At 53.4% G+C, this 20463-nt stretch overlaps 7 protein-coding genes across 7 annotated transcripts; 3 read left to right on the top strand and 4 right to left on the bottom strand.

The window, feature by feature from the left end:
* Nucleotides 1-239: 239 nt before the first annotated feature.
* Nucleotides 240-5752, bottom strand: N7498_008439 (putative rRNA biogenesis protein RRP5; the record flags this gene model as incomplete). Its single annotated transcript, XM_058455501.1, has 3 exons — nucleotides 240-788; nucleotides 844-5259; nucleotides 5312-5752. 3 exons carry the CDS (start codon nucleotides 5750-5752, stop codon nucleotides 240-242), a joined length of 5406 nt encoding a protein of 1801 aa, XP_058305489.1.
* Nucleotides 5753-6238: 486 nt separating this feature from the next.
* On the top strand, nucleotides 6239-8505 carry N7498_008438 (WD40 repeat domain-containing protein; the record flags this gene model as incomplete). The annotated part of the gene is made up of 3 exons (XM_058455500.1): nucleotides 6239-6890; nucleotides 6943-7056; nucleotides 7106-8505. The coding sequence occupies 3 exons, from the start codon at nucleotides 6239-6241 to the stop codon at nucleotides 8503-8505; spliced, it is 2166 nt and encodes a 721-aa protein (XP_058305488.1).
* Nucleotides 8506-9781: 1276 nt separating this feature from the next.
* Nucleotides 9782-12240, bottom strand: N7498_008437 (Het-C domain-containing protein; the record flags this gene model as incomplete). The annotated part of the gene is made up of 4 exons (XM_058455499.1): nucleotides 9782-11690; nucleotides 11740-11898; nucleotides 11961-12108; nucleotides 12156-12240. 4 exons carry the CDS (start codon nucleotides 12238-12240, stop codon nucleotides 9782-9784), a joined length of 2301 nt encoding a protein of 766 aa, XP_058305487.1.
* A 1330-nt stretch (nucleotides 12241-13570) lies between these two features.
* N7498_008436 (phytanoyl-CoA dioxygenase family protein) lies at nucleotides 13571-14506 on the top strand (the record flags this gene model as incomplete). The annotated part of the gene is made up of 1 exon (XM_058455498.1): nucleotides 13571-14506. One exon carries the CDS (start codon nucleotides 13571-13573, stop codon nucleotides 14504-14506), a length of 936 nt encoding a protein of 311 aa, XP_058305486.1.
* A 269-nt stretch (nucleotides 14507-14775) lies between these two features.
* On the bottom strand, nucleotides 14776-16497 carry aglA (putative alpha-galactosidase; the record flags this gene model as incomplete). The annotated part of the gene is made up of 1 exon (XM_058455497.1): nucleotides 14776-16497. One exon carries the CDS (start codon nucleotides 16495-16497, stop codon nucleotides 14776-14778), a length of 1722 nt encoding a protein of 573 aa, XP_058305485.1.
* Nucleotides 16498-17599: 1102 nt separating this feature from the next.
* N7498_008434 (Zn(II)2Cys6 transcription factor domain-containing protein) lies at nucleotides 17600-18961 on the top strand (the record flags this gene model as incomplete). Its single annotated transcript, XM_058455496.1, has 3 exons — nucleotides 17600-17674; nucleotides 17747-18239; nucleotides 18309-18961. The coding sequence occupies 3 exons, from the start codon at nucleotides 17600-17602 to the stop codon at nucleotides 18959-18961; spliced, it is 1221 nt and encodes a 406-aa protein (XP_058305484.1).
* Nucleotides 18962-19158: 197 nt separating this feature from the next.
* On the bottom strand, nucleotides 19159-20449 carry N7498_008433 (class I SAM-dependent methyltransferase; the record flags this gene model as incomplete). The annotated part of the gene is made up of 3 exons (XM_058455495.1): nucleotides 19159-19442; nucleotides 19511-20195; nucleotides 20411-20449. The coding sequence occupies 3 exons, from the start codon at nucleotides 20447-20449 to the stop codon at nucleotides 19159-19161; spliced, it is 1008 nt and encodes a 335-aa protein (XP_058305483.1).
* Nucleotides 20450-20463: the final 14 nt, after the last annotated feature.

Here is a 20463-nt window from a genome sequence, read left to right as displayed (position 1 = left end):
GACCAACGAGACTCTGCGATGCCCGCCACAGGCACGTTTTATATGCTCAGATAAGAGTATTCTGGTCTAGTCCTACGGATGACCATGCGTACAAGTATAAACGGGGAAATTTTTGGATGATCTGCTGGTGCCGCTTTATATACGACGAATGCAATGAGCCCAAACACCCACGGGTTGCACGGAACATATAACACGATTTTTGAGACAGACAAGAAAATGACAAAACAAGTATCTAAACTCTACTCCTCCTGCAGAGACTTCACGTAAGCCGCAGCCCGCGCTTTGATATCCTCTACCATCTTCTCATCGCCACCCTCGGCAACAAGCTTCTCCTCGAAAGCAAGCCACTTCTTGAACAGGAACTTAGCCTGCTTGGGCTTGACCTTTTTGCTAGCGTCGATGCTGATGTTACCCTTCTTGTTCTGGAGACCCAGCACACGCTCGAAGAGGCGGCGAACCTGTTCCGCGTCGCCGGTCTTGATCTCCAGATCGAGTAGGATGTTCCACAGGTCAATGCGCTTGGGGAACGAGGACAGCAGTCCCTCAAACACGGTACGACCGCGCTCCACGTCGCCATTTGCTGACCGGAATTCCAGCTGTCCGAACTTGGAAGTGGTCTCGACGTGCGTGTGTGTCGGGAGAGACTGTAGGGCTCGCGAGAGCAGACCCCGGCCGCGCTCGGGGGCCGCCATGGCGTCGAACAGGAAGCTGGCGTAGTTGAGGAAGAACTTGGGCGACTGGTTAGAGATCTTCTTCTTCATAGCCTGCTTGAACAGCTCATCCGCTTTCTGTAGAAAGTTGTTAGCATCGATGATCTTGAACTTCCAAATAGACTACACATACCTCGTTCTTGCCAGACTGGATGTAGATACTGATCATCCGATCGTAGATCTCTGCCGGCTCATTGTACTCGCATGCCCTCTTGAAGATCTCCTCAAGGCTGTCGTCGTTGCCGTAGGTGTTCTCCAAGTTCAGCATCGCCACCCAGATGTTCAGCTTCTCCGAATCCTGGCCCATGGTGATGGTGCGCAGAGCACGTTCACCGATGGTGCGAGCCTTCTCAACCTCACCCAGCTCCAGTTGGAACGCCATGTACTGAAGCCACAGCAGAGAAGAGTCGGGCTCACCCAAAAGAAGACGCTCGTAGTCGGCAACGGTCTGAGGGCCGTTCGCATCAAGGTCACCGGTACGGTCAACCTGGATCTCGGGCTTGCGGTTCTTCTTCTTTTTCTTCTTAGAACCCTCCTCGTCACTGTCGGAGGCTGCGGCCTTGTCCTCGGTCTGGAGGTTGCCGCTCCAGTCGAAGCCATCTGCGCCGAGGCCACCAGCCTTGGACGCCTTGGTACCCGCCATGGCGACGTCCTCGTCGCTCTCCTCATCCTCCTCCTCCTCACTGCCCTCCTCGATATCGACACCTCCCATGGAGACATCGTCGTCATCTTCATCCTCATCCTCATCATTTCCAGCTAGCTCAACGCCGCCAAGCTCGTCGCTCATATCCTCGTCCTCGCTGTCCTCATCCTCTTCATCCTGGAAGTGGGAAGCCTTCAGCGAGAAGGAGATCTTGTTTTGCTCACGGTCTATCTTGATAACCTTAGCCTTGACAGCATCACCTTCATTGTACAGCGTGCGAGCATCTTCGACGCGCTTCTCAGCCATCTCGCTGCGATGGCAGAGACCGCTAACGTTCTTAGAGCCGTCCACGACAATGAACGCGCCAAACTCCTCAACCTTGCGTATCTTTCCGGTCACAACTTGGCCGGTCTTAAGATCCGCAATGGTGACAGGGGTCTTGTAATCGGGTTCCAGGGCAGACTCCTTGAGAGTCATCTGCAGCTTCCCTTGTTCGGCGTCAACCAGAGTAATTCTGCCCTTGACCAGCTGATCCGCCTGGAATGAGTCCTTCCATTCCTTGAGGTAGGAGTCGGAGAGGTCAGAGATACGGACGTAGGCAGTAACGTTGTGACCGATAGCCACGAAGAGACCGGAGTCAGCAACCCGCTTGACGAAACCTCTAACGACGTCGTTGGGCTTGAGCTGCTTCATCGAGGTGATTTCGCGGTCCTGAACGGGGAGAGACGCGCTCATGACCTTGGAGGGGCGAAGAGACAATGAAATCTTCTTGTGGGCCTTGTCAACGGCGACGACGCAAGCCCGAAGAACTTCGTTCTTCCGGTGCACAGTCGGATTGGCCTTGGAGTAGTCGTCAGACATATCAATCAGGTTGACTGCACCAACGAGCGCCTCGCCGAGCTGCATGATAACCTGCTTCTCGGTGACCTTGGTCACTCGGCCGGGCAAAATCATGCCGACGGAAATGTCTCCGAAGGAGAGCTTGTCGAAGCCCTGCTTGGCAGTAAGGTCCAAGTGACCCTTGTCTGAATTGACGGCGGTAACCTGGACCTTGAGAGCAGATCCAATTGGAAAGTTCTTCTCGACATCGGTCAGAAGGGACAGGTCATCCGAAGCATCCATGAAGCGCAGCCTGCCGCGCACGTTGGGAGACAGGTTGATCCAGAGGCAGTCATCAGCAACGTTGTTGACAAAGCCCATCCACGAAGAGCCGACCTTGACCTGTTCCATGTTCAATAGGGTGGGGTTGACAGCCTCCATGAAACTTGGCTTGAGAGAGAGTTCGAAGACCGGGTATTTGCCGGTGCGGTGGGAGATGGGAAGGAATTTGTGGCTGCGAGCATCGTGGACGCCGAGGATTCTGGCAGAGAGAACCTCCTTGGCTTTGAAGAAACGCAGGGGGTGCTTGCGGTCCTTGAGATCCTCCCACTTGTCGAAGATCTCAGAGACATCGATACGTCCCTGGATGTTATCGGCCAGCTGAACATTAACTTGAGTTGCCTTGATAGAGGCAACCTTGCACTTGACAACACGGCCGAAGGCGAGGTCGGAAATCGTGGAGATGTTCTCGTCGACGGGGTTGGCAAGAGCGTCATCAGTCTGTGTGGGTGTCTTCGTCTTTGTCTTCTTGGGGCCAGCATGAGTAGCCTCAGAGGGCTTCAGGCTAAGAATGAATCGCTGAAGGTCCATGTCAACCGAGTGAACTGTCGGGGAGATGGATTGTCCCCTTGACATGCCGAACTCAGGCTGAGAAATGTTGGCATCTTCAATGAGACGCTTAGGGACAAGACCGGTGAGGTCGCCCAGGAACTCAACGAACAGGCCAGCAGGGGTAATGTTGCGAACGAAGCCAGTGACGGTCGATCCCTCCTGAATCTCTTCGAACTTACGGGGCATGGAGCCCTGCTTAACAGCCTTCTTCAGACTAGCCCGGCTGGAGACCCGAATGAGACGGTGAGCACGCTGGATATCGAGAACCAGAAGATCGTTCAACTTCTGGCCCACACGAATCTTGGACAAAGTCGCGCTCTGCTTGGACGGCGATCCATCAATGATGTGCTGCACGTCAAGACGAGCCACGAGACCAGAGTCGTCAAGCTTGAGGAGTACATCATCGTTTGACTTCTCGAAGACGGATCCAGAAACAAGCTGGCCAGGGTGCATGTCCTCGAAGGCCTTGCGGTACTTTTCAGTAAAAGTCGAGGGGTCCTTGCAAGAAACTGCCAGTCGGCCCTGAGTGGCATCCACGCTCAGAGCGTGCACATTGACGACCTGGCCCAGTCTGAAATGCTGAGCAGGGTCCTTAATGTATGCCTCGCTCATCTCAGACACTGGAAGGAAGCCACGGACGGTGCCGTAGAACTGGACAACGGCACCGTGAGCCTGAAGGTTGACAATGGTACCAGGAGATTGAGATCCGGGAGTGATGTCCTTATAGTCCTTCCAGATAGCAGATTCGCTGTTCAACAAGCTCTTCTTCAAGGTCAAACGGATTTGACGCTTCTCAAGGTTGACAGACAGGATTCTTGCGGAGATTTTCAAACCCTCGCGGAATTTCTTCTCGGGGAACTGAAGCTGGGTATCCGCAAAGTGCATGGATGGGACAAGACCAGTGATGCCATCAGCCAGGCTGACAATCAAACCATCAATACCGGAAGGTCCGACCAAAAGCTTCTCAACCTTTCCTTTAACGGTAGCACCAACGGTGACATCCTCAATCCGGAGGAATGGCTGTTCAATGACAGTCTTCTCGAATGAAAGAAGGTAGAGGTTATCGAGCTTATTATACCCAACAATGCGGGCTTCATGAGTGGCTCCGACCCTAAAAGGTCCGGAGTCGTCCGAAATAGATTCGACCTTGCCATCAGAGAGTCTTGAAATGTGAACGAAACCAAGATGCTTAGTTTCGCCGATCTGCACGTACACACCCATACCGGGGTCAACCTTAACCACCTTAGCTTCGGGGACGATGGCGGAGATAGCGGGTGCATCTTCGGATGAACCAGGGCCATGAGCGTCGGAAGAAAGCTTAATAATGTGGTCGAGCATCGAGAAGCCGACCTTGAAGGGCTCAGTGGATGGGAAAGTCGAGACGATACGGCCCTTGATCTTGGCACCGATCTTGAATTTCCGCACCAAATCGACCTTGCCGTCATTGGCACCAGACTGGACCAAGTCGACAGTTGTGTCGAGCATACCCATAATTTTTCCCATCATACCGTTCTCGGTGACTTCGGTCAACAAAATCTCCGCCGCAACACCGGGGAGGTAGGAGTTGATTGTAGGGGCGGCGCTGAGAAAGTGGGACTTCTTGATGGAAGCGGCGGACTGGAGGTTGGCAGACAGCTTGATGACATTGCCACTGGCATTCTGGCCAGTAACAACACACAGGAAGACCGATCCCTCCTTAATTTTAGTGTAGTCCACATTAGGATCAATCTCCTTGGAAGACATGAATCCCTTCAGATCCGAGCCCTCGATACCAAGGTCCATGACCAGACCGTGGTCCTCGACACTGACAACGGAAGCCTGAATAGCCGACTCTTCCACCAAGTCAGATTTCTTGAGGCCGGTGTTTGCTTGTCTGGGGTCGAGAGACAGTTCGATGCGCTTCTTGCTGCGGCCACCGGCTTCGGAGGCCTCAGTACCCGTAGAAACAACGTAAGCCCGCAAGTATTGACCAATATAGAAGAATTCCTTGAGGTCGAAGGTCTCCTCTTCAGAGCTGTCCTCATCATCATCCTCATCATCCTCGTTGTTGAGAAGTTTCTCAATCTTGTCGTCGAGAACTTTCGAGACCGAGGTAAGAGGAACATAACCTGTCAGGTTATTGGGCAACGAAAGGGCGACATCGTGGGCATTGATGCTCGAAACCTGGCCGAGGATCATAGATCCGGGGACAATGCGCTGTTCAAGTTAGCCAGGATACTTGATAAATTTTCTTGAGAACCGTTCGTACCTTATAGGTGAGAGGTTCAATGCGCACGCCCTCCTTTTCGGGCTGTTCCTTGTCTCCAGACTTCTTGCTCTTCGACTTCTTCTTCCGGGATTTCTTGGTGGTTGTGGTATCTCCATCTTCCATCTCAACATCATCCTCGTCATCGTCGTTGTCGTCGTCAAATTCGCGGGCCGATTTCTTCTGACCCTTCTGTTCGAACAATACATCCTTGTTGGCTTGGATCTGAATTTGCTTGCGCTCCAAAGGAGTCAGAACGCTACCGCCACCACGAGGGAAGGACGGTTCGTCGTCGCGGAGAACAGAGAGCTCCGAAGCTTTCGGAGCAGTATCCTGAGGCTTGGAGTCTTTTTTGCTCTCCTCCGCTCCGACCTTGGCGCGCTTTTGCGGCTGACGAGCAGCCGTTTCTTCGGGGGCGTTCCCCTTGCGCTTGATCGGCGCCATTGTTGGAAGACGAGGCCGAGTCGTGCACGGTTGAGGATTCTCGTTGTATCGCAAAGAAAAAAAAATCGAAAAATCCGATAAAGGATGGCAGAATGGTGGGCGGTGAATGCTGGGTGGGACCGCCCTCTTCCACGGGTTGTCGACGGTACGAGACTAGGCCGGATCTACTTGACTATACACAAGGCGTTGATTAAATGGACTGAACTCGAGGTGTAATACATGAGAGGGAAAAAATTAAAAGTCAATACTCAAAAATGTTCAGATAGCTCTCTAGAACGATGTCCAGAAAGACATTTCCGTATCGGCAACGTGCCTGAGTCCCTAGATGCCTGAATTCAGGTGTCAAATGCCCGAACCACGCTCCGCGTCACGTCCGATGCGCGCGCAACACGACCCGCTTCTCCCATCTTACCCCCTTCGGCCAAATCTTTTCTTCCCCAATGTATCCGCTATAGCCTCTCCCCTCCCTTCGCCTCCGAGAGCACAATGGACCGTGTTTCTGGTCTCCCTGAGCCGCCTCGATCAGAACCTATCCTGCCTCTCTCGTCCCAGGAAATTCCCTCCTCCCCGCCTTCTGTAGCCTCCGAAGCTGGTGGTGGACGACGACCTAGAAAACCACCAACGGTCACTCCTCGATCCTTCAGGCGTTTCTTTACCCCCAGGTCTCTGTTAAATAGCGGCAATGCCAGCAGCGTGAAGACCAGTCGCCAGGCCTTGAGGGCACTGACCTCGCCAGCTGTCAACCGTCTAGGGCCCGCATTTACAAGATCGTCCAAAGCTGGCAGCCCCAGGAGCCCTCACGATGGCTTACCGGAGGATTTCATTCGGACTCCCAGCAGGAAAAGAAAGCATTCGTTCTCTTCGGTGGTCTCCCCATTGCAGTCGTCGCCTTTGAAAAAGGTTCGTGTGCGATCACCGGTGGGTGACGATGTGGAGCAGAGGGTTACCATTCGCGATATCGATTTGACCTCCATCCGAGGACGTTTTAGTGAACCAACGCCACCCAGCCCGCCTAAGCGCCGACCGGTCTCCCCAGTCAGCCGCTCTCGGGCTTTGCAAACGTCTGGTTCATTGTTTATGCGAACAGTACAAGGCTCACGTGCGAACCGGTTGACCATTCGGTCTACTGCTGGAGCTGGTTGGTTTTCGCCAGTCTCATGCGTATGATATTCAATCTGACATTGCTACAGGCTGGCAAGATCTCACATCCGACTTCCATTCGCGACCGGAAGACCGTCACTCATGTGCTAGCTATGCTACGGAGGGACAGATGGCACTCCCGTTCTGCAATGCTTCCTGCAATAGTAAGCCACCATTTTCATGAGAGTGTTCAAGGTTCTAACATATGAGAAGCCAATTCACTCGTGGCAGTCGGTGATGAAGAGGGAGGGATTCGTCTGTTGGATTCTTCCAAAGAGGATGAACGCGGCTTCTCCAGTGCATATCTCGGTTTTCGTCCTCACATGAACTCGATTATGGACCTCGAGTTCTCGTCCGACGATATGCTTCTGGCCACGGCCTCTGGCGATCAAACATCCATGATCATTGACATGACCACGCAACGACCTGTTCACTGCTTGTCTAACCATGTCTCATCAGTAAAGCGCGTCCAGTTCCAGCCAGGTTCGAACAACAAGGTCCTCGCAACGTGTAGTCGGGACGGCAATGTCAACATTTGGGATCTTCGCTGCAAAGGATTCGAACGTCCTGCTCTGCAAGTCAGATGCTCGCTAGAATCTGAGGGCGAAACCCCTGCCAGTCTCGCGCCTCCAAAGATGACATATCCTCACGTTCTCAACACCATTCATGGTGCTCATGCATTTTCTACACCGCAAAAAGCTGTTATGGATAAAGCGGACGCTCCTCCGTTCGGTCGTTCCGATATCACTGTCACCTCTCTTGCCTTTCTTCCTCCGGGCCAAGAGAACCTCTTCGTCACAGCCTCAGAGGCCAGCGCCAGTGTTCGCCTCTGGGATTTGCGCACGGCGCACAACAACCGTCGTGGCCGACCCGTTCTCCCACTGTCTACCACAAGGGAGCCCGACAGCCACGTCAAATATCGGCGGTTTGGTCTGACTTCCATGGCTGTTGGTGGTGACGGTGCAAGATTGTACACTCTTTGCCGAGATGGTACTGTATACGCATACTCAACCGCGCATCTGGTGCTCGGACACGCGCCTGAACTTTCTCAGAACCACGACCGTCCACGGCGCTCGGGTGGTTCCGATAAGGAGGGTCTGGGGCCTCTGTACGGGTTCCGTCACCCGCGGCTCCAAGTGTCCTCATTCTACGTCAAACTTGCACTTCGCAAAGCAGTCAACGATCGCGCGGAGATGCTAGCAGTGGGCAGCAGTGACCACTGCCCTATACTCTTCCCTACCGATGAACGATTCTTGCAACCCCCTGTGAAAACAGTGTCCGATGATCTCCCCGTTACCCGAACTTCTCTTTTCACCACCCGGTCAGGACTCCGCCGCACAAACTCCGGCATTGGCCTATCCGGCCGCCTGGAGGACACGATCCCGATCCACCAGTCCGGCACCCCCCTCATTGAAGGCCACCAGAAAGAAGTGACCGGGATGTCTTGGACGGTTGATGGTGAACTGATCACAGTCAGCGATGACTATAGCGCTCGGTGCTGGCGTGAAGGCCCCGAAGCGCGCGATCTCCGAAGAAACGGCCATAACGAAGGTCGAGGCTGGCAGTGTGGCTGGGCTGCAGCGAAAGACCCCTATGACGACGAAGATGAATGATTCCTAGTCTTCCTATCCTTTCTTTTGCGTGTCTGCATTTCCACGGTGTTGCTCTGGTTCAAGGCATTTTCTTGTGGGCATTTTCTTGTGGGCATTTATTAGGCGCATTATGGGTGGAGCATGATTCTTGTTAGCGTAACATACATACCCTGTTGCATTTTTGTTGCCTTTCTCGAGGCTTCCTGTCGGTCTTTATACCGCTCTAATGAATCCATCGAGGTTTTCTTATGCTCTCTATTTTCTCTAGACCGGATGCATGGTAACAATCCGATGACGGTAATTTGTGGGCAGTTCATCGATCATTCAATAATCGGATACCTCGACACCAGGAGCCCTTAAGAGGTCACTTCAGAAACGAACGAGGACTATAATTTTATAAGTTTTACCTTATGGAAGAGCCGTCTGTTGTCTGTTTCTCTCTAGTCTAGGTCCCGTGGCAACCCTAATTAGGCACACCAACCCATGGAAGGTCAAGCAAAAAATCGGAACTCAGAAATAACAACGATTGATATCGCCAAAAAAAAGAGAACCGCATTTACAGCGATAATTTTTAACGGGGACAAAAAAGAAATATCTCAGGTTATTTTTAGGAATAGCCGAACGCGGGGGTCGAACCCGCAACCTTGAGATTAAGAGTCTCACGCTCTACCGATTGAGCTAGCCCGGCAGGGCTTGGTGAAAGGTCCAGCCAAATTTTGCTTCATTAAGGGGAAAAAAACATCCTAGTTTTTGGTGAGGCTCCGGGTTCGACTTTTGATCCCATTTGCGTTTGGTCAAGAACTCATTCTAAATCTGTTCATGTGGCATTTTCTGTGAGGAAAGACACTTTAGTGTATTTTATATATACCTTGAAACGTCCCTGTCATTCAATTGACTTAATTAGCGGGTTATCAGAATCTAGTGTGAAATGCCATCCCACTATATATTTAGGTGCCTTTATGTGGTAGAACAGGAGTGGGATTTTTACTCTCCAAAATAGTATGACCTTTTTCCCCCTTTCCAAGATTCAAAGAAATACAACGTGGCATCAGATCATTCTCCACTAGGTCAAGGTAATCTTTATTGAACTGCAAATTTTGAGATATAGGTAGGAATAAAACCGGGTTCAACCAGGTACCTAAACACATTTCCCATAACCGCCAGCAACACACCACCCAAATTTGCAAGCTGCGCCTTTCTCATCACAATGTCGTAAGTCTCATGAGCACGTTTACTGTAACCATCTTCATATAGGTAGGTATGCACTCCCAACCGCCTAGGTACCAATCAAAAAAGCTTAGTACCCGTACCCATCATGTCCGTATCCCTGATGCCCATGGTGTTGGCCATGAGGGCCATGTCCTTGGTGACTCTGGCCATGGTGACCCGAGTCATGATGACCATGAGAATGCCCCTGGTGCTGCTGATGCTGATGCTGATGCTGATGCTGCTCCTGATACTGCGGCTGCTGGTGTTCAAATCCACTACCATGTCCAACACCCTCATCTCCAAGTTCTCTGGACGAGCCACGCGACAGACCACCCGGAATGAAATTCGAGAGGGTACTCTCCAATTTGTTCAGCTTGTTCAGGTTGGAAATACCGGGAATCGGCAGACTAGATAGCTTATCCCAAGGCAAACCAGAGGAGCTCTGAGAATGCTGCTGCTGTGACTGGGAATGAGACTGCCCCTGGAACTGGGAGAAGAATGACTGCGCCGAGCCTCCACCGTGACTCTGGCTATTACCCTGCCCATGGCTTTGCCCATGGGCACCACCGCCAAGTGCAGCGAAGCCACCACCGCCGCCGCCGTGAGTGTGGGGAACACCACCGGTGTTGCGGCCGGATCTGACGCCATCAGCGCTAAGGATGTCGTTCAGGTTCTGGCCGCGGTCTGGCCGAGCATGAGCCCAGTTCTGGACGGCCTCGAACATTGCTCGATGAGCTTCGTTATTCATGTTTCGCAGAGCAGGGTGGTGGAAAACCTTCAGGCAATCCTCCAGAACTTCGTGCTCGGGCACATCGACGTGCTGCCAGGCATACAACACGCGCGGAGCGACGTACTTGAGAATCACCGAGGCAACTTGGCCCGCCGGCTCGTTCAGCACGTTCGCAAAGTGGTCCTTGGAAAGCAGCGAATGGGTGGGATCAGTGCAGTGAGGATCAGTCCAGGGCTCATACTGGTGCTTGCCCGAGGCGTCAACAACGCCCGCAGAGCCCGTTTGCAGAGACTTGGAGGCGGCACTAATGAGGGGTCGCACGAATGGGGCAAGCAGCGACATGATGAAGACAGTTAAAGTGTCTGTGATCTTCTCAATGATAGCCTCCAGGCCGGGAATCTTCTCGATGATCGAGTTCAGCTTTCGAACTACCTTGTCACGGAAAGCCAGAATAGGATAGATTCTGGCCACGGTCTCCTGAGGATTAAAGTCAGGCATACCAGAGAGTCCCGGACCCGGACCACCCGTAGAAGGCTGACTAGAACCGGAAGCACGGCTTTGTTCCTGACCATCGAGGCCTCGATCCGCGTAGCCCATGTGCGAGCCTCGGGAACGATTGCTGGTCTCCTGCGCTTCGGACAGCTGTTTCAGGTTTTCGGCTTCAGAGACCAGGTCCCTGGTTCCTGGAATCTTGCCCAGCAAGCCAGTAAGAGCGTTGAGTGAGTTGTTAGACTGAGCATTGTTCTGTGCATCGCCAAGTGCGATATCCATCTCGTTGACCTCGGATTGAGTGAAATGATCATTGGCCTCACCCAGCACGGAGTGGAAGAAATCGACCATACCAAAGGTTCCAGTCACGAGCGGGAAGACGTGGTGCCCACGGATGTTGATTTGGGTGGCAGTGCCGGTATGAGGGAAAATATTGTGGAAGCCCATCTCGCGCAACACCAGCTCACAGTAGTTGGTGTGCGCCGCAAAATCCTCGAGCGTATGAAGACCCTGACCCAGACAACGGAGCGCCTCACATAGGTCCTCTTCGTTACCCTTTCGATCTCCACCATGAGTATACGTGCGTCCATAGTGGATGCTGCGCCCCAGACTGTACTTAATATAGGCAGCGCTGGTGGCCCAATCGCCCCGCTCATTGGCAATATAGTTCTTCATACCGGTTTCCTGGTCGATATCGAGCTCGACCTGGCGGACCGGGGGTCGCAGGCGCTTGTCGTACTGGCGGGCATCTTCGTTATCGGCGTAGTCCTTGGGGTTGCTGGGAAAGGGTTAGTCCAACAGGCATCCCAGCTGAATAACTTTCATACTCAATATGCTCCTCGGGACGGTAGACGCCCAATCGCTCGGAGGTGACTTCGAACTCGCCCGTCGCATAGCCGAAGGTCAGAAACGAGAGGACCCACACCAACACGCGAATCGTATCGGACTGGAGATTTTTCAGGGTTCCGACATCCATTGCCTGCGAGCTGGAGGTGAACAGTTAGCTATGGATCTTTTGCTTTCTGCTAAGCCCCACACATAAACTCACTAATCGCGCAGCCAATTGCCAAAGTAGACACGCTTGATCTGGGTAGAAGTCCATTTGTGGCCGGCGATGAAGGCGACGGTCTTGAGCATGTCTTCGATGTCTCCATGGCGCCAGTTCTTACCCTCAACGGCGGAGATGGACGCGATATCTCAGGTTGTCAGAAGTGCTATAAATTATAAGGATAGAAATACATACTGCCGGCGCCGAAAGCATGGACCTGCGGCAGAAGCACCAGCAGGCACACGAGCAGGGCGGGGAAGCCCGCACGGAGGAAAGACATGGCGGTAGTACAGCGAAACCAGAGAAAGGGGAGTGTCAAGGAATAAGGAATCTCGAGAAGTGATATTGCAAGAAAAAAAAGGAAGCACGAGGGGCGAGTTTGTCTCAGCCCCGTTGATCTTGGCAAGCGTCAAAGATCGCCGCGATCTGATGACCTTTTTTTGGTACCGAACATCCTTGGCGTATCACCGAGAAAATCGTCGGGCCCTAAAGTGAACGTGAATTCTGTTTTCCTTATATCGTCGGGTCAATACTGAGTTCTGGTACCTTGCGAAGTACATACCTAGGTGTAGCCCGCGGGTGGGATGTTTCAGTCCACTGCGGGGTATTCGGACCCGCACCAGCTACTCTTTGCACACACGAGCGGCCAAATACGCACAAAAATATCCATGTGATGGAATCGATCTGACATCAAACAAGGTACTATAGGACTGGGGAGTTTTATCTCACCCTGAAGCCGTCAGGGTCTTCTACATATACTAGCACAAGCCCCAGGTTTCTGACCGGTGATAATCCGAGCGCTCTCTCCTTGGACATAATGACCCTCTTCCTGTGGAGCAGCCTTTTTCTCACGGCTCCATTTGTAGTAGCATAAACAGGACTGAGCCCAAGGCAATCCATTCTCCATCAGGTACTTGTTATTTCTTCTTGGCTCAGCTTGAAAGTGCCCAACGCAGAGGTGGTGTCATGAATACACTTTTAAGGCACCTATGCCTGGGAGTATGAAGGCGAGAGCAAAGAATATGCTAAAGGTCATCAGATTAACTTGCCTGTCTGATAGGTGAGGCTCAATCGGCCGTCGGCTAAATCCCCGACTATCCGGAGTAGAGCCACCGATCATCATCAATGCACCCGCCACATACCGGGGTATAGGGCTGCTTCAGGGTAACTTTATATTTTGGCCATAATACGTGGACCCATCCTACAAGAGACAGCCTGTTGATGAAGTCCCAGCAGAATGATAGAGCAGATCGAATGATACTGCAATCCGCAAGCTCCAGATGAAAAAGACGAACGAACCGATTATGTCGGTTAACCGTTCGATCGACAGTCGGAAGTAAATCAGCCACGATCCTCCGAGCACCCCCACGTTATCGCAATAAGCCGACAACCAGACGTCACCCCAACCTCACCCCACTGGATCCACGGTAACATTGAGGCCACCACGCGGGAAAATGTCACTGTAGTACCTGAGTACGTCAAACCGGGGGTAACCAAGTAGCATCAACCCCAGGAACCGCCAACCCCGCAGTCCCATAAAAAAGCATTCTTCTTCCAGATTCAACCCCTCCACACTCTTACATCACCGTCCTCAAACCACTTTACGCACAATGGCCACACCACACCTGGACGCCCTCAAGCGCGACGGCTTCGTCGTCGTCCCTAATCTCCTAACCCCTACCGAAATCGCCCACTACCGCACCATTGCCACAGAGGCAACAACCAAAACCCGCACCGGCGGCTGGCCTCACTTCCGCACCGTCCCTAAACAATTCCCTCCTTGGCCCACAACACCGCCCCCAGCCTCCGAGGGCGGGATCTGGGGCGTGCAGCACCTGCTGCACCCCTCAATGCCAGGCCGCGAATCGTTCGCACGCTGCTACTTCTCCGAATCGATCCTCGCCGTCGTCGAAGAACTCCTCGGCGTCGCGCCGGGCACTGGCGCCGACGAACCCCTCGTAATGGAACTGTTCAACCTGCTCGTCGCGCCCGAGACGAAAGATTTCGAGCTCCGCTGGCACCGTGATGACATCTCGGAGAATGCAACCGCGGAAGAGGAACTGCAGCAGCTCGAAGCGAAGTCACCTGGTGGACGCCAGAGTCACGCGCAGTATAATCTGGCGCTGTGCCCCGATGCATCGCTGATTGTTATCCCTGGATCTCATCGGCGCGCGCGGACTGATATTGAGCGCAATGCGGCGCCGTATGAGTCGTATTTGCCGAATCAGTTGGTTGTGCAGCTGCAGCCGGGTGATGCGGTGTTTTATGATAGCAATATTCTGCACCGGGGTGTCTACAAGGGCAAGGCTGAGGGTGGGGAGGAGAGTAGGCTGACTCTTCACGGGAGCATCGGGTTGAAGGCGGATGATGCGACGGATGCGGAGAAGAAGAAGGTCCGGGCTACGGCTGTGCTGCAGCATGGTGTTGGAGCTTGGGTGCAGAGTGACGAGGCTGCGTTTGGTATTGGGGAGAGGCCGGAAAAGATGAGGGCTAATCTGGTGGCTATGGGCACTGGGGAAGGGGTCGGGTTCTCGTTGCAGGGTTAAGATTGTTGTGATATATGGTTGATCTACATTTTTGCGAATATGAGGGGCAGATTGTGTATATGGGATTTCTTTCGACCTTGTATATCACTTCATTTAGACAGGTTATGCATTTGGATTGAAACGAGGGGAACTGAAAATAGATGAGCGCAACCGTAGGCTTCATATTGGTGCGGATATGGAAAGATGCAACCTCGGAAGCATCTAAATTGCTCTCATTCGATCTAGTAAACTGTCTCTAAATCTACTCTTTAAAACCCCCACGAACTATATCACTGCGGAGAACCCAAATCGGACAGGCGAACGCCACTTGGCAGCCCAATGATTTGATCGGCGCGATCCTGATTACAAGTTCCCATTTTGGCAGCCCCGGCGGAGTCCGTCAGGCAGCCACCCCTGGAGTTCTGCAGATGGCCAGTCATAGAGTACGTCCACGTCGCACTGGATCCACTCCCACACGGCACAAGCTCAACTCCAGATCCGCTGGCAGAGGCCGCAAGACACTTCTTCACGTCTGAGAGCGGGCTGATAGCCAATTTGGTGCCGGTACCGGAGATGCGCCATGTCTGGGAATCAGATCCCTTGCAGGTCTCGAATGACGTCGTCTTTCCTGCGGTCAGGCAGAGGCCCGAGGTTGTGTCGAAGACCATGCCGGTAGGAGTGACGCTGGTGCATCCGCGCGGGGGTGTGATGCGGTGGACGCTGGTGGCGTGGCTGTCCAGGGTAACATCGATGCTCTTCTGGACGGTGGAGACGGCGCCGGTCCAGAGATCGCGGGCACGGTACTGGCAGCTTGAGTCCAGACCCAGCCTCTCAAGAGAGATTTCTGTGGATGCGGTGTTCTTGCCGGTGTTTAGGACGGTGACTAGCCGGTCACCGTTTACCAGGGAGCGGCTCAGTACATCGAACTGGCTGTCGCGGCTGACTAGGGCAGCCTGCTCAGCCATAGGGTCCTGGTCCACGGCGATCAGATCCTTGTTAGAGAGGAACTCGATCTCCTCGTCTGATAGATCGGGGATGTATGCACTGATGATCAGCGGGGCGCCCGAGGAGGCCCAGAGAGCAAAGTGCGACTTCTTCTCGTCCATGCTCAGACCTGGGTGGTCTGGGATGAGGAAGTCCGGGTCGTTGTAGTAGCCGGCCATCTGGTAGCGCACCACGCGAGTGTTAAAGTGGTAATTGGTCATGATACTATCCCACGGGTTACCCTTTTCAGTGTAGGTGATAATATCATCCGAGTGACGGGCCAACTCTGAATAGTAGGGAACCGTGTCCATAACCTCAGCCCACTGGACGGGGTCGGTGCAGAAGTACGCAGGCGCGGAATCAGAGAAGATCAGTGGCTCCTCCATGTCGCTCAAGATGTTGTGCCACTGTCGATAGCGGAAGTTATACTCCTCGACATCGGAGCGGCCATCCTCGGGATACACATTGCATCCGTCCAGCTTGAGGTAGTCGATGCCCCAGCTGGCGAAGGTCTCGGCATCCTGGTCCTCGTAACCATAGGAGCCAGGGTAACCACCGCAAGTGGCATTGCCCGAGTCTTCGTAGATACCAAGATGGAAGCCATGTTGGTGGGCGAAGTCGGCCAGCCATGGGATGCCGTTGGGGAACAAGGACTCGTTCCACTGCAAAGATCCGTCTGCGGCACGGTCATGGCTCATCCAGCAGTCATCGAGATTGAGGCGATTGTAGCCCGCATCCAAAAGACCGCGGCTCACCATTGACTTGGCAGTTTCGGTGAACAGTGTCTCGTTGAGATCACACATGAAGCGGGCCCAATTGTTGAACCCCATTGGGGGTGCTGGGAGGAGACCGACATCCTCGATAGACGCCTGGACTGGGAGCAATGGGAGCATCAAAAGGCCGGCCAGCTTGGCCGGCGTGGCCCAATTGGTTGCGGAAGACCACCCCATAGTGTCAAAGAAGTCAAAGAAGCTGAAGAAACGTAGAAAAGCAGCAAACAAAGCCGTAGGGATCAGTAGCAGCTCCATGAGGAAGCGGGTATCTATATGCACGAAGCTCAGGACCGAGCTCAGGCCTCGGAAGCACTGATTCCCCCGCACCAGCATCCCCGGGATCGACACTGATCATACGTTGGGGAAATCGCAGGGACATCGGGCTGCGACGGTACCATTGTAGATAAGAAACTTGTTGAATAATTTAATCACGAGCACGGTGCATTTAACGCTAGTCAATCAGGATAGGTACACGATCGACGTGGTGTTCCTGACGCAGTGGCGCATTTGCCCGGGATGAAATAGGGAATTGATACTCCCACCACCCCCCTTTACTGCTCCCACCACCCCTGCCTTGGAATCTAGGAACACTTGTATTTTCTTCCCGCAGATTCTAGCCATTTCTTATGGGTGTCTATTCTATTCAGCTGAACAACTCAAATTCTAGCAATACCTCGTTGTATAACTGGTTTTTCAGCCTATTATATCGCTCTCTTCTCGTTCAATTACACAATCTACATACTTAGCACCTCCCTGACCTCCACGTTGCTACTACGCAGGACCGTCTAATCTCTAATGACGACCCCGCCTCTACGCCCTCTACGCCCTCTACGCCCTCTGCTCTACGCTGTCCACGCCTCCTACAACCTCCACGATCTCCTTCCTACGGCGGTAAAATATACTTAAATGAGAAATATGCCTGAGAATTTAGGTCAAGGGTGGTGGGAGTGTCAATTCCCATAAAATAATTCCATAACAGGCAGGGACAGGGTATGCTGCGTTGGAGTTAGCGAGTGCTTCGTCACAAAGTTCGTAAGAACCTTAGCTCCAAGCAAAAGTACCCTGTGCGGTAATAGTAATCAGTAGTCAATGGCCCAACCCCCCTTGGAGGAATCCTGCCAACCAAGATACGATCCATCTCTACGCACCGCCACGAATCATCGCCCTTGAAGACAAAGCAAAGAACATACATGCGCCACAGCAGTTCAGGGGCCAATTGCGATGTGATCGGAACCCCGGTGGAGCCAACAATAGGGACACTCCCCACCCGGACTTAAAACGGTTTGACAGGCCGCGGCCCATCTTCACGGAATTCCCGTCGAACACTGATCTCCTTTCCCCTCACATACGAATAGCTATGCCGCCCTCAGACTCAAAAACTAAGATCCGCCCACAGCAGTCCTGTCTGAAGTGTCGTGAGCGCAAAGTTAAGGTTCGTCCCCCCCCGACCTCTGCGCCACCGAGCTCGCCCCGGGTCCCAACAGCACAGCTAACGAACGCGCAGTGCGATCGCTCAGTACCATGCCACGCGTGTATCATCCGCGGGCTCGAAGCTGAATGCACATACCTATCGACGGCGGAGGACCGCGCGCACATTAGCCAGGCGGAGATGATCGAGCGCCTGCGTCGCGAGGTCGCGCAGCTGCGCGGCCAATTGGGTCAGGGTTCACAGCCGGGTCTGCCCAGGCCAAGCTATGCGCGCAAATATACAGGGCACAGTTCTAGTCCCTCCAGTAATGACCCGACAGCCGGGGCCGGAGCTGGGCATTCGGGTGCGAGTGCCTCGGGTGGTGGGTCGGCGGATGGGGGGAGCTGGCCTGGGAGCTCGCCGTCGTCGACGACGACCACGACGAATTCGGGGGCGGTTATGAGTCCTGGTAGTACAGGTAGTGAGAATGGGGCGCAGATGCAAACTTCGTCGTATCCGGTGCAGGGCCAGTTCGCGCAAAGCGTGGAGATGGATGTTGCGCCTGTCGGTAAGACTGGGTTAGGGGGTTGTGAGTTTTTTCCTCTATCTTTTTCTCTGGCTGCGAGGTCTGCGCGCGGCTGTGCTAATATATTTTCAGATACGTTAGACGATGCAACGATACCGCAGTACCATGCAGGGAGCATGGCCTTTGCGCCGGGCGAAATCCCGGGGTCGATCTCGATGCACGGCCTCCCGCAGTCAATGCCTCTAGATGGTGTTGGTATACACCCAACAATGCACATGTACGGCGGTGATAGCCCTGGCAACGCGATCGAGGACGGCAACCATATAAACCCACATGTCGCGGGCTATGATAATTACGCAAATCACTACAAGGAATACGGCACGAACGAGGATCAACAATTTCATGCATATCAGCAGCAATGGAGGCACGATGCAGGACACCAGTATCCACCGACGCATGCATACCCCGATTCTTTACATTATTCATCATCTCTCGGCGCTTTTTCCAATGATCCCAGTGCGCATCTTCCGTTATCGCACTCTGTTCCTCAAAATGCTCCGACACATATGCCTAGGGACGAATCATTCAGAGCGAGTCCGTTTGAGGCTATCCCGAACTCCTGGAAGGGCGAGGGGAAACAGGAGCTTTTGGAGACACTTTTGAGGACGATCGGTAGCTGTGACGAGGAGCGCGTGGATCAAGTTGTGCAAGTCGTTCGATCCAGTGCGACACCTGAGGACGCCGTCTCGGGGATTTGTCGGGTTTTGGGGATCGGTACGCGATGACACCCTGAAGCCCTTTGGCACTCCTGCGTGAGATCTTGGAGACCTCCACATACTCCTTCCACCAAAGAAAGGAAATGTAATACATGAAACAAATAATACCATTATAAATCCGAGTCGTGAAACCATCAGTCGTCAATGGGAGACCCAATCTTGCGATCAGGCTCGCAGTCGTAGAGACTCGTCACAGCCATGTCAACTTATGAAGCCGGCGATTGGCCATTCGGCTCATCCATAGGCTTCTGCCCATAGACAAAATGAAACAGCACGTAGAGATGGAACTTGCTGCTCACCAACTCAGCTCGCACTTTGTCCATATACTCCTGCGCGTCCTGGAAACTGAACCCCAAGATGCGCGTAAACAGAGCCAGCGTGTACGGCTCGACGACCTCGAGAATGGTGATTTTGCCCACGCGGCCGATCTCTTTTAACCGGGGGTTCTTCGCCCAACCGCCAACCGGGCACTGTGATCGTGTCAGCGCCTCTTCACCCCATCATTCCAACCAGCGAAGAAAACATACCTTGTAGATATCATCAGAAATATTAACAAACCCCCCTCCTCCATCCAGCCCGCAAGCCGCGGCGCGATATTCATCAGCTTCCCAAACTTCGTACTAGCCTCATTTAAGCGATCCTGCCAATCCATAACGGCAGTCGCCTTTAAATGTGTCTCGTCATCCGAAAGAACCCAAGCCTCAAACTCCTGCGCCTCAAACCAACCCCCCGGTTTCAGATGCGCATACACTTGCCGAAGAAACCTGGGCCAATCACCAATGCCCCCACCCATACTACGGGCGTGAATATAATCGAACGCCTCTGACGAGGAAAAAGTCCAATCAGACTCCGCATCATCGATCAAGAAGCGGCAATTGGGCGGCACCCAGTTGGGCTGGATGGGACTTAGGTCAGTGCCGAGAATTTCGGCGGATGGGTGATCCTCAGCCATTTCGAGGACCCATTCGCCAGTGCCGGTGCCGACGTCCAGGATGCGGAGCGGGGGGCCGTCACGGGCTATTGGGGCGCGATAGAGATCACCGCCACTGAGCAGCTTGAAAAGATGGTGCATGATGGCGAGACGGTCTTGCTCTTCTTCGTCGTTCGGAAAGGGGTATTGCCCGTGCCGATAGGCGTGATAGCGGCGGCCATTTTCGTAGCAGTAGTCGCGGACTGAGCTCGCGAAAGAGAGGTTGGAGCCTAGGAGAGATTCGGTGTCGATGGAGGAGTCGTCGTCGCTTGTCTGGTAGGTGTGAGGTTGGAATTCTTTGGTTGGTGTGGGTGGTGGGGTTTAGGGATGGGAGAGTGAGTGGTGTAGTGTGGTTTGGGGAGGGATAGATTGGGTGTTGAGTGTGCATTGTTTGAGCATACACATGTTTCTTTCTTTTTGGTTGCTTTTTACGGGGAAAGGACGTGGGAGGGCTACGGAGAGAAAGGAGAGGAGGAAGGGTAACTTACATCGATTTGAATGCGCTCGTAGGGATTTGGCTGAGACATGGCGTCGGGGAGGG

This window comes from Penicillium cinerascens (assembly GCF_028974065.1).
Source record: "Penicillium cinerascens strain IBT 15544 chromosome Unknown scaffold_4_segment0_segment0, whole genome shotgun sequence".
In the NCBI taxonomy this organism is placed as follows: Eukaryota; Fungi; Ascomycota; class Eurotiomycetes; order Eurotiales; family Aspergillaceae; genus Penicillium; species Penicillium cinerascens.
Note: the sequence above shows the minus strand (reverse complement) of the source record. Positions and strands in the feature narration are given on the sequence as shown.